The sequence below is a fragment of the Panthera onca genome, chromosome D4 (assembly GCF_046562875.1).
Source record: "Panthera onca isolate mPanOnc1 chromosome D4, mPanOnc1 haplotype 2, whole genome shotgun sequence".
NCBI lineage: Eukaryota > Metazoa > Chordata > Mammalia > Carnivora > Felidae > Panthera > Panthera onca.
The window spans coordinates 55615788-55629451 of record NC_138351.1 but is presented as its reverse complement, the minus strand read 5'-3'; the positions used below and the strand labels follow the sequence as shown (position 1 = coordinate 55629451).

The following is a 13664-nucleotide window of genomic DNA, read 5'->3' as shown; positions in this document are numbered from 1 at the left end:
TGAATTGTTACGGAGATTTTTATTCAAATTCAGGCCTTCAGAGTTTTTACTTAAAGTCATACAATTTACATTTGTAACTCCTTTCTCCCATTACAAAAATTCCAGTGTAAATGTTTACTTTCAGTGTCACATTAATAATACCACCACTACCAATATATATTACCTAAAATAATTTAAGATTTTTTTTGAAATTCCTCTGTCTTTGAGGCATACCTCTCTATAGATGTACAGTAATTTGATGGATTAAATTTACTCAAAATGGTGTGTGTTTTGGGGATTATGCCACCTGGCAGATCAGTTAGATTCATGTGTTTTTAGTTTTGATTGTTAGAGGAGATTTTGTAAATTTAATTTTGTTTTACAAAAGTATAAAATGTTTACATGGTTCTAGAGTCAAATCTGTTACATAGGATATATACCGAGATGCCTAGCTTCTATCCCTATCTCCTCTATCCTATTCCCTTTCTCCCCCAATAGCAATAGTTTCTTTCACATTATTTTTCAAATTTAATTGAAAATTAAATTTTTCTTTTTGGATAAAAGGTAGCATACTATATACACTTCCCTCCACTTAGTTTTTTTTTTTTTTTCACTTAACAGTAGATTCTAGAGATCACTCTACAGTTGTGTATAGACCAGAGAATTGCATTATTGCACCATAATTTCTTCAACCAGCCCACCACTGAGGAATTTCCAGTATTTTATTGTAAATAGTGCTGCTGTGAATATTCGTGCACATTCTTTTCATATAGATAAAGAAACAGATTGAGACTGCTCAAGGTCACTTTACCAGTCACTGACACAGCTGGCACTTAAACTCGGAAGTAACGTTCTCCACAGACTCTCAAGTATAGTCATAGGAAGAGGAGTACCAAGGTGGGAGAGGGAAGTGAAGAATTTGCATTTGGACGTCCCATTCACTGAATCACATATTCTCATCCTTCCAAGTCTCAGCACACCACTCTAGCCCTCCTACCTCTCTTGCTTCTTTTCGTCACTTTCCCCCCCCCCCCTCCGCCCACAACTAAGGCGCACCGACCACCCACCCGCAAGTAACCTGGGCGGATAAAGATTTCGTGCAAGCCCAGCCCCTGCGCCGAGGTTGGAGCCGCTGCGGAGGCAGGACCAGAGTGACGTCATAACGGTGCGCCGCTCCCGAACGTCCGCGCAAGGTCGCCTCAGAAGGCGGGTGGCGCGCGCCTAAGTGAGAAGACCCTGGTCGGGGAAGCGCCGTGTCCTGCCTCGGTACCAGGGGCGACATGTCGGGGTACACGCCCGATGAGAAACTGCGGCTGCAGCAGCTCCGAGAGCTGAGAAGGCGATGGCTAAAGGACCAAGAACTGAGCCCCCGGGAGCCGGTGCTGCCCCCGCAGAGGGTGTGGCCTATGGAGAGATTCTGGAATAAGTTTTTGCAGGACCAGGCCCCCTGGAAGAAGGTGGTGAGTGACAAACCATCCTCGCACTGATACACCCCGCCGCGACCCCCAGCCTGGCCGCTCGACGCCTGCTCATTATAGACACACCAAGGACCGACATCACTCTGGGCCCGCAAATCCCCGTAGTTCCTGAGGGAGAACCAGGTTCAACCGAGACTCAGGTTTAATAGGGACGCTATCTTGTCCCAAGAGTCCTGGGCTGGGAGTTCTGGAGTTCAGGAGTGTGCATGGCTTCGGGAGAGTCCTTTCGCTCTCATGTGTGATGAGAAGGAGGCGAATCTTTGCTTAGGTTTTACAGAATGATAGGAGGATTCCTTGAGTGAAAATTATGTGATTTTAGTATTTAAAGACACCTGCCTGCTTTTTAAAAGTTGAGGTTATAGATACTAACATTACACCCAACTGACCAGAAGGCACAATGACTCCCTAACTGGTAGTACAGCCCCCATGTGATCACCATAAAAGATAAGAGTCCTACTTGTATGCTTATTGAGTAATATTCAAGAGCCACCCTTCTGAACAACCACTATGTACTTCTGACATATTGTTTAATTTGCAAATGCCATTTCTGGACTTCACACTGGAGAAAATCACTCATTTAAGAGCTGTCTTTATTTTAAGGGTCTCTGGATACTTTCTTGAAGTTATTCATTAAATTACATTAGTTTAAGTGATGAACACTATATCTCAGAATTGCTTTCAAAAAGCTGTAACATTGGCTGATAATAATGGTAATAATACTATTAAGTAACACTTGGGTGCTTACTTTCTGCCTTGGATTTTGCTGAGCATTTCTCATGTGTTACTTTCTTTACTTCTGTAAGGTAAGGTAGACACTACTTCTTTTTTTTCTTTTTAATTTTTTCTTTTTTTTGGTGTTTATTTATTTTTGAGAGAGACAGAGTGTGAGCAGGGGCTGAGAGAGAGAGAGAGAGACAGACAGAATCTGGAGCAGGCTCCAGGCTCTGAGCCATCAGGGCTCAAACTCACAAACTGTAAGATCATGACCCAAGCCCAAGTCGGAGGCCTAACCAACCGAGCCACCTGGGCGTCCCGGGTAGACACTACTTCTAATCCTTATTTTAAATGTGTGGAAAATGAGGCCTACGGAAATTGAATGATTTACCCATAGTCACAGAGCCAAGAATTGAAGGAGTTCACATTGAGATCCACGTGTATCTACTTCTTCCTGTGCTACCAAGTCTTGTGCACATTTTTCTCAGAAAGTCGTATTAGATACTTATTTATGGTGGTAAAATTAAATTCTGATTCAACCCTCCTTTCACCCTTTGTATCCCTGACACTACTTGTTGATTTTGGCAGCTACCTGGTTGGAAGTTGACATTCCACCCATCAGCCAGCGATGAAAGGAAGTAAATGATTGTTGAAGTCTGATTTACCTTCCTTTGAGTTAATTTTTCTTCCATAATCAGATGTACTGTAATACCTAGAGTCTAGTTAGTCCTTTCCCTGGTAAGATAGGTGTGTTGCAGTCAAATTGGCTGTCATGGAAAAATTCCATTTTTACCTCTATTTTGCCTTTCTCTTTTAAGATAGTGTTCTGAAGGCATCTCAAAGTGAGCTTGGAACACCCCGTCTCAATATGTAAAACATTCTTTTTCGAGCTTTGGTGTGCTCAAGGTTGTCTGTCTTACACCTAGAATGATGCATGTGTGTTGACTATGGATGTCTGAAATTGATAAGTAAATCGACTTTACCTGAAAAATTCTGTAGGTTTGATTACTCTAGTTAAATCAATTAAAATTATTCTTTCATTATTTTTGCCATGTTTTATCTAACAAGCTTATATTAAGGATTTTTTTTGTAGTCTTTAAAATCTCTATATATCTATAAATATCTTACTGTAGCTTTGCAAAATGTTGCTTGTCTTAAGCCTTGTTTGCTCTGAACTCTGTAGATATCCCCTAGCAGGCCCTGTGTTTAATAAAAATATTTGAGTGGGTGAGGTTAATTACAGACTGTAGTAAATATGTAGTATGTAGGCATTTAAAAATAATCATGACATTATTATATCATTGATGCTTTTTTCCTGCCACAGACATAAAAAAAATGGGATATCTGTTTATGTATGTTTCTTTTCCCTCCAGATTTATAAGGCATATGGACACAGTATCTTTGCTTTTACTCATGTACTTATACCTGCCTGGATTATTCATTATTATATCAAATATCATGTGAATGTAAGTATGTTTTAAGTATGTATTTTTCAAAATTTATTTTTGATATTATACAAAATTATTTCCCATGTGGGCATGCCTTACCCTGCTTTACTTAGTGGAAATAATCTGCACTTATAACTGGTTTCGAACTACTTTGAACCCTTTTAGGTGAAAGGTTTAATGAAACTTAAGTATGGTTTTTCAAAAAATTAATCTTTATATTAGTTGATTACAATGTGAAATGAGTTTTCTCATAAAAATAGTGTTTAAATGATCAGAATGTAGTTGACCTAATAATACTGGTGTGAACTTGGGGTTCCAAGTAGGAAGCAAGAAAAGAATTTCTGCTCCTTTGTTTGAACATAGATGTGATATAAGATACAATTCAAATCAGACAAAGGTTATCTTTGTCATCATTCCATTTCTCTTCATTCTATCTGATTTTTCACGATTTTCTTTCTTTAGAATCCATGATGCCCAAAAGCTTGAACTTTGTCATGAAAAGATCTTGCATGTAGTGATTGAACTGAGCCAGTTGCCACATTTTAAAGCTGAGGGATAGTCTGGTATAGGGTGTTGGATCCAAGGCAGGGTGAGGAAGGATTGCGTTTGGGGGAGTGGCATGGAGGGGAGAGGAGTGGTGGCTGCCCAGCATGGGATGTCATAACCCAAATAGAGTGAATGGGGCATTCTTGTACCCACTGAAGATACTGGGTCCTGGGAAGAGGGAAAGTTGGGAGGGGGAAGGTTGGTGAATATACTTGTTTGGAGAGCAGCAGTGGTCATTAACCTTGGGTAGGATATTGGAACCTGAGCAAGGGGAAGAGGACATCTGGAAGAAAGGTGGTTTGGGGCAATGATGGAGGAGGCAATCTATAGTAAGATCTCAGGACTGGAATGAGGTGAGGTTATTTATACTGGAGTGTGGTGGTAGTGACAGGAGATTGGTTATAGGAGAATGATTCAAATAAGTACATACATTGATGATAATGAGACCCGGAATTCTCATGTCAGAAAAGGGACTTACACACGTGGAAAGATAGAAAACCCTGCGGTACTGGAACGGAATTGGAATTTTTGGTGTAAACTCAAGGTTTTTAATGTGTATTGATACAGAATTCTGTATATAAATGTGGGTATTCCCTAGGTCTGTCCACTGACAGGCATGGTTGCTGTGCTACCACATGGTAATTAACATATCTAGCAGCCTGGTCTTATTTTCTAAATTCTCCACTGAAAGGATCCTGAGCTCTTTGGAGAAATGGCCAATTCCAGAGCTGGGGCAGGAAAAGTACAAAGTGAACTTATTGTACTCATCCGCACTCCCGCAGGACAATGTGAGCATCAAAATAACTAATGATAGGGGCGCCTGGGTGGCTCACTTGATTGAGTGTCCAGCTTCAGCTCAGGTCATGGTCTCATGGTTTGTGAGTTCAAGCCCCACATCGGGCGTGCTGCTGCCAGTGCTGAGCCCACTTTGGATCCTCTGTCCCTCTCTCTCTCTTCCCCTCTCCCACTCATGCTGTCTCTTGCTCTTTCTCTCTCTCTCAAAAATGAATAAACATTAAAAAAAATAACTAATGATAGTTAGTTATAACTGAATAAATAAAATGCAAAACCATGAGTGCACACACATACAAAAAATTAATAAATGGGTAGAGGAGACCATTTTTTTGTACAGTAGATTGCTAAATATTAAATGGACAAGGACTGATACAATTAGAAAAGTCACCACTTGAGAATCATCAAAGTAACATTTTCTTCAGCCAGAGAACATCAAAAAGTTGCTAACGTTAAACTCAAAAGTATGGTTATCTTCACCATACTTATTTGTTGCAACTAATGGGACAGACTGGAAATGTGTACTGCTTGATAGGGTGCAGTGAGAAAACAGCATCAAGCATGTGCTATTCCTGCCAAAAATGTATAACCTGAATCTAATCATAAGACAAAAATGAGGGACCTCTCTGTGTAGTAATTGGCTTGTTACCTGCCAAAGTATCAAGATTGTGAAAGTTAAAGAATGACTGAAGATTTGTTCTGGATTGAAGACTTAAAGAGGCATGTCAGCTGAATGCAGTTGTTGATTGATGGCATAATCTGCTTAGTTAAAAGAACAAAGATGGCATTGGCATTCAGAATTTTAGAGCCTACCACAATGGAGAACAAGTTCTGTAAGAGAGGATTTTCTGAGAATTCCAAACAATTATTGAGACAGTTGGTAACATTTGAATGGGTTCTTTAGACTAGATAGAAGGTAGTAATGTATCAATAATGAAACAGATTAATTTCTTGATCTTGATGTCTGTATTGTGATTATTTTAAGAATATCATTCTTGGGGCGCCTGGGTGGCGTAGTTGGTTAAGCGTCCGACTTCAGCCAGGTCACGATCTCGCGGTCCGTGAGTTCGAGCCCCGCGTCAGGCTCTGGGCTGATGGCTCGGAGCCTGGAGCCTGTTTCCGATTCTGTGTCTCCCTCTCTCTCTGCCCCTCCCCCGTTCATGCTCTGTCTCTCTCTGTCCCAAAAATAAATAAAAAACGTTGAAAAAAAATTAAAAAAAAAAAAAAAAAAAAGAATATCATTCTTATTTGTAGGCAATATTAAAGTAATATTTGCAGCTTACTGAAGTGATTCAGGAAAAAATTATTTTTATAATTCTTTTTTTTTTTTTTTTTTTAAGTTTTATTTATTTGTTTTGGGACAGACAGAGAGTAGGGGAGGGGCAGAGAGAGAGGGAGAGAATCCTGAGTAGGCTCCACACTGTCAGCACACAGCCTGATGCGCATGAACTGCAAGATCATGACATGATCTTGACATGAGCCAAAGTCAGATGCTTAACTGGCTGGACCACTGAGAGGCGCCCCTATTTTTATAATTCTTACAGCTTTTTGTAAGTACAGAATTACTTCAAGATAAAACAAAAGTTAGGGACTGCCTAAACAAATTGTAGATAATCCAATTGAGGTTTGCTTTCTGTTAGCATGTTGAAAGGAGGGTCAAATAAATAATTGGTATTCTCAGAAAATTCCCTTTAACATGACTTGTTCTCTCTTGATTGCATGGTCTCTTTAAATTCTGATTGCTGACATCATTTTTGTTCTCTTCACTAAGCAGATTATGTTCATTAATCAACAAAAACTTAGTGCCTAGTATATCATCTTCCTTTATTGCTCTGGAAAGAATATACAAGATAAACTTTCTGACCTTAAAGAGTTTATAGTAAGGTTGAAAGATGGGTATGATTTGGGTAAGAGTATGGAAGAGAAAAGATCCTAGCTAGAAAGAAAGATAAGGAGTCGGTAGTGTGCATATCATATCTACCCAAGACTGAGGAGGCAACTGGAATAGCAGGTCTCTTGGCTCAGTGGGCTGGGACCATTTAGTGGAAACTCTTGAAAGCTAGGCAGAGGAGGTTAAACCTTATCTGCTAGGCAGTGAGAAGCTTTCCATTTTCAATAGTGATTGGTAAAAGTGCTATATTTAGGAAAACCTAAAAAAAAAACACATTGATATGATGGGGTAATTGGAGGGAGGAAAGTACCAAAATCAGGCAAATCAGCTAAAGGCTCTGTTGCAGTTTTGTAGGTGTTAGTTGATGAGAATCTGGTTAGGGTGAAGATAGACAGCAGGAATGAAAAAGAAAAGTAGAGGCAGAAGACATTTAAAAAAAAAATTTTTTTTTAACGTTTATTTTTGAGACAGAGAGAGACAGAGCATGAACGGGGGAGGGTCAGAGAGAGGGAGACACAGAATCTGAAACAGGCTCCAGGCTCTGAGCTGTCAGCACAGAGCCCGACGCGGGGCTCGAACTCATGGACCGCGAGATCATGACCTGAGCCGAAGTCGGCCGCTTAACTGACTGAGCCACCCAGGCGCCCCAGAAGACATTTTTTAAAGAAGACATAGCTCAAGTTAAGTTGGGGATGAGACCAAAGTTCAGAGACACTTGTGACTAGAATTTCTAGCCTTGGAAGTTCTAAGTAGTGTTTTGGAAAGGAGTAAATTTGTGTGGGAGCATGTGCTGCCACATCAGTTTTAGGGATATCCAAGTAGACATGGCCTGTCTTCTGTGTTAGAAACATGAAATTAGTGGAGGCTAGTGGGAATTAGAGTTGGAGTTTAGTGTTTTCACTTTGTAAACCAACAGAAAATCTTTCTGCAACTGTTAAGGGGCGAGGGGGGGGGGTGGCGGCTAACAAATGTATATGTCTAAGGGTAAGAGTATAGCTTATGTTTCTCTTGTTGCTGGGCTTAAAATTTTATATTTATGTTCATCTTCAAGTCCATAGCCCATTTCATATCATTATATGTCTGTTATTTTTTTCACTGTCTCAACATGCAAGACTCTACGGAAGAAAAAAATGTTACTACTTTCTTGTCAGTGCAAGTTTTTTTTAACATCCAAGAGTGGTTTTTATGCGCAGAAAGAACTGTTCACAGTTACCTGGAATATAAATTAAAATTCATTTTGTTAGTTTCAAATTTAAAAACAATTCTTTAAACTCGGTTTTAAAATTTTATTAAACTATTTGTACATCTAGTAAAATGTGAAGTCTCCTTTCTTCTTACTATGTTTGGATTAATTCAAGTTGAACTCAACTAAAACAATTCCACTTACAAATATACTATATTATATGTTTTAAGCTGCATTTATGCATTTGTATTTATATGTTGAATTATATTTTTAAGCATATATAGGGCAAATTAATGACCCTAAGAAGCAAAATCTTTTGAAACTCACAATCACAAGCTTAAATCAATTATCCATTTTAACCAGGATCCTAAAACTGATTTTTTAGAACCTCTAATAGCCAGACTGATTACCTTAAACATTACACATGTTCTAAATAACAGACTGCTGTATATGGATTATGCCCATGCTTTAAGAACCTACTAAATTTGACATTTACTTGTTTATACTCTAGGTTTAATCTTTGTTATGTCTATATTTAACTAAATTTTTCTAGGATTGAAAAGACATTTATCTCCTAAGAGAAGTAAATTTAACAAGCTGCAGTTATGGGTTGACAATTCATGACATTAGTATGGTTGCTTATCTGAGGTAGTCCTACTTCCAGGTGATTTTTCCTGAGCCACAAATGGACATGATTAGTTAAAGGTTTTGTTACTAGAGGTCCCAAGGCCTCTCCCTTACCTTATTCTTCCTCTGGATTTGGGCAGGTCTGCATCCTCATTAATGTTGCAGCCAGTTTGCTTCAGCTAACACCTTTAGTGACTAACTGAATTTTACATTCTTTCGAGGCACATTTCAATGTTTTCTTGCCTCTGGCCACAGTACTTAAAGACATTTTAATGCATTTACATTGTATTTTGAGTTTATCTCCTGCATTTGGCTCTAGTTTCCTTTAGTCTTACATTATGTCAATGATCTTTTAGTAAAATTTTGTTGGTGTGGTATCTTGTGCAAATGTATATACTTAATAAATACATTTATTTAACAAACATTTATTTAGCATCTCTTGTATGCAAGGCACTGTTCTAAACACAGGGATATAGCAGTGAACAAAGCAGATTCTCTACCCTCATGAACTGTTTAGTCTTGGAGACTGGCAATAAATAGATAAACAAAGAGGCATGTAATGTTATAGGAGGTTATAAATCTATAGAAGGAAAACTAAGCAGAGTAAGATGAGGCCTCTGTGGGGAAGTGCTGTTTGCAGAGAAACATAAATTAATGAGGATATGAACCAAGCAGGTATCTAGAAGAGCATTTCAGGTAGAGGAATCATTAATGTATAAGGGCCCTGTGGCACAAGCAGGCCCAGCTGATTGGACGAATAGCAAAGGAACCACTGTGGCTACAATACAGAGAAAGCAGAGAGACATCAGAGAGGTAACCAAGGGCCAGATTGTGTAGGGTCTTAGAGATCACAGCAAGGACTTTGGCCTTTGCTGTAGAAATTGCCAAACTTTAAGCAGAAGATTGGTACATCTTAAAAGAATCACTCTGCCTCTGTGTTGGGAACAGACTAAGAAGGCATGCACCAATGCTGGGACACTAGCAGGTGAAAAAAGTGATAGAGGCTTGAACAAGAGTAGTAGTACTAGAGGTGGTGAGAAACAGTTGGATTCAAGATATAATCTCAACATTATAAACTCAACAGGATCTGCTGAGGAATTGAGGTTTTTGGTCTTTGTAACTGGGAAAACAAAAGTGCCATTTACTGCAATAGGGGACCATTTGGGTCCCCCATTTGGGAGAGATGTTACAAGTTGGACCTGGTTAAGTTTGAGATGACGAGTAGAGATAGCCAAGTAAAGATCTTGAGTAAACAATTGAACGTATGAGTGTGGAGTTGGGTGAAAGTTTGGGATTTAAGTTAAAAATCTGGAATATGATTTATTTTAGAAGAAACTCTAAAACCATAATTAACAGAGCATTACTTTTATTGCAGGCAAAACCATATGCCATTGTTGAAAGGAAGCCCAGAATATTCCCAGTAAGTCTTAATGTCTCTGATTTTTCTTTTATTAGTTTTCTCTCTTCTTTCTCTCCCTAAGTGATCATTAAAATGTTCCTTTCCTCTGTCATTGTAAGTGCCTGTTTTGTATATTCTTGTAAAGAAAAAATAGGAAATATTATAAGGCAGAAGGTACAGTTGAAAATGGGAGGTGGAAACATTTCTTTTGAAGCTGGCTATAAAACTTGTTGTATGACCTTTGTAGTCCTAAAGTGAACTGAAGGTACCAACAGTTTTTCACTGGTACCCTGTTTCATGTAGAGTTGAGGACTTAGGGCACTAGCCTGAGCAGACACTTGGGCATAGTAACAGCAACTGAAATCCTCCTTCAGTAATTCCAAACTATCATTTCTTCGGGCAGTTGACCTTAACCTCTCCATCTGTGAATTTAAAATGTGTTAATGAATGTGTACTTTAAGTTTTGGGATGTAAATATGTAAGCTATTATCCTAATTTAAAATGAGTGTTTTCAGCATTAAAATATTACTTAACCAACAGTTGGTATTTTTACTGGTTGTCTGTGAGGTTATTGTTTAGCATGGCAAAATACAGATTATGTTCTGTCCTATTTCTAGTCATAGATAATGAACTACCATCAATCTCTAAGTTCTATACTTTAAAAAAAAGAACTGTGTTGGTTCTTGATTCAACCAAATGACACAGTCACAATAATCCATTATCGTCTGCAAGAAGGGAATTTTAGGGTGAACCACCAAAATTGGCTAACCCTTCAGTTGGAAATAGGGAATTTCTTCTATATTTCATTGTGTATAATTAATGTGTGTCAGGGCCTATGTAGTCTCAAAACAGGAAATTATCTTACTAGTTTCATCAGTTGGGTAATTTATTTAATCTTCCATTGACATATCTGTTTATTATTTATTTTGCTAGTACTGTTCAAAAGAAAAGAAGGGTGAGGCTCTTTTTAGAAGACCAAAGTGATGGTCTCCTAAATGCTACGGAGCATTTAGCATGCCTAGTTCTGTTTTGTTTTTTTGCCACTGTGGTTCTTTGTTCCTGTGCCATTGATCCCTTTAAGAAGCTTCCTCTGTGAGGACTTAAAGAATGATCATTTGTACATATATTAGAATAGGATAGGCACTAACCCTCAGATGTCAGTGGCTTAACAAATCAACGGTCTGTTTCTTACTGACAGCACAGACTGATGTCCATCAGGCAGTCCTCCACAACCTTATGGGTATGCCATCTGGAATATGAGCTTCTAAAGATCATGTCAGGGAAAGAGAGGGGTGGATATCTCAGGAGGATCTTAAGGTCTAACCTTGGAAGTAGCTTACATCACTTCTCTTCAGATGCTGTTGTCCAGAACTCAGTTATTGTTCCACAGATCTCTGTGCTTTTTTATATTTCCCAGCCTACCATGCTTGGAGTCAGTGCCAGTCCACCCTTCTCATTACTGAATAGCTCTTTGCTTCCTTCTCCCTACACATAAAACACAGTTCCTTTCTGGAAAGAAATCCCGCAGTCCCATACCATCACCGCAACCAGCCCCAAATGCATGATCTCCAGATGTTGCACAGTAGTATCTGGTAGGTTTAGATGTGACTTCTCTTGGAGATCTGAGGATTAGTGAACTAAGAAGGTTACTTAACCGTATCCCTTCTTTAACCCCTGCCACCCATTGTTCAGTGGTGGAATTCGGACAGTAGAGCAGTCACTAGTTCTTGGCAATTCTGAAATGCCAGTGATCAAACATGAAGACTCCTAACCCCCCGTGTGCAGTAAGTTACCTGAATGGGCACTAATTTTGTTTCTGGAAGGAATACCTTTGTTCGTTGTTCTTCCTGGCCCCTGGCTTTGTTTAGGGTTTGTTTTGTTTTCTTTTCCATTATCAACCTAGACCATGTCTCAAATGCATACTGGGAAGTATGCTCTTAGGGTTTAAACAGCCTTTAAAATCTGCCTTCTGCTTAAGGTTGAGTGCCAGAGGCTTTTGTTGCCTATATGTTTGGCTTCTTTGACCATCCAGTTCCCAAAACAGTTGGTAGGTATGGAAAGAAAAATACGTGATGGGAGCCCATTTGCTTCTAGTCAGTCCTCTATGCATCTGTGCTTTGTGTAGTTACGAAATTCTCTCATTTCTTTGATGTTCATGCAACTGCATCTTCAACTACATGGCAACTGTGTGGAGGACATCTGAGACACTGATTCAAGATCTTAACTTTGCCATAGGAGAGTTCCTCTGTTTATTGAGTTTTACTGGGTCTCTGATCTCAGGATCTCTTCAGTGTTAGCTCTCAGTGTTTAGAGATTCAGAAGCAGTATGATTTTCCAATACTGCAAGGTCCTGAATTTTTTTATTCTTTCCATTTTTATTCCTCCTCTTAAATCAGCCACTTTTTGCTTAAGCTCCAGTTTCTTAAAGTACGTTCCCAAGGCAGCTGGTAGTAATCAAAGACATACTGTAACTTTTTTCAGCTACTTCTCCTAAGACCTCAATTCACTAGAGGCTCTGCTTCCAAGTCACTACTGCCTTTGTTTCCATCTTTTAGCCTCCCATGCCATTTCCTTGCCTCCACTGTTCAGCCAGTGCAGATTGGTTCGATTTTTATTACAGTGGCATTAGTACCACTTCAGGGTACTAATTTCTGTGTTAGGATAATGCTAACTGTGTAACAAACTACCCCCCAAATGTATAATGACTTCAACAGTAAAAGTGTATTTCTTCATCAGATAACAGTCCTGAACATTAGCAGGTCAAGGAATGGCAAGGGTGGGGTTGGGGTAATTCTAGTCTACCCAGTTATTCATGGACTGTGAGACTGACAGAATCTATTTTAAAACACAAAGCTGGAACTAAAGCTAAGTAATTTGCCTAAAATTACACAGCTTCTTAGTGAAGGTTCCAGGATTCTTACCACCTGGTTCTGGCTCCAAAGCCCATGCTCTTTCTCCCACATAGATTGTATTTAGGTTTGAAAAGATGCCTGAACCAGCTACCCTGGCAAAGTTCGCATTCTGTCCCTCATATCTGAGCCTAATGGTAAACTGGTGATTGCCTAACACATTCAGTTGCTGGGAATACATAACTTCTTTTTAGGGCTTTTCCTTTTTCTTGGGGCCATGCAAAATAAACATCTCTGTCACTTTGTGAAGACCACTTTCATGCCCTTTCTGGACATTTTGTTTGAGTGAAACTTTCCCGTATACTTCTTTCACTTATGCTTCCCCTTCACTTATACCTTAAGATTTTGAATATTGCTCATCTTTGACAGCTTCTACTTTGTCTAAGTCCTTTTCAAAGTGTGAATGTCAGAACCGAACTACATTTTCCATGTGAGGTCTGACCAAGTGGAACTATCACCTCTGCAGGCAAGATTTTTCTACTAATTCATCTTTGTTTTTTTAGGGTGATACAATTCTGGAGACTGGAGAAGTAATTCCACCAATGAAAGAATTTCCTGATCAGCATCACTGAAGATTACTTTAAAATTTCAAAGGCATATGAGCCCAAGTTTGTTGCTGCATTACTGTATTTACTGAATATATTTTCTGGAAAAGTAACTTTAATAAAGTTTACTCTGAGATATGTGTTGTCATTTTC

General features: G+C 39.0%; 1 protein-coding gene across 1 annotated transcript; it reads left to right on the top strand.

The window, feature by feature from the left end:
• Positions 1 to 1136: 1136 nt before the first annotated feature.
• Positions 1137 to 13647, top strand: NDUFB6 (NADH:ubiquinone oxidoreductase subunit B6). The gene is made up of 4 exons (XM_060609529.3): positions 1137 to 1439; positions 3545 to 3637; positions 10034 to 10078; positions 13470 to 13647. Exons 1-4 carry the CDS (start codon positions 1260 to 1262, stop codon positions 13536 to 13538), a joined length of 387 nt encoding a protein of 128 aa, XP_060465512.3. The 5' UTR covers positions 1137 to 1259; the 3' UTR covers positions 13539 to 13647.
• Positions 13648 to 13664: the final 17 nt, after the last annotated feature.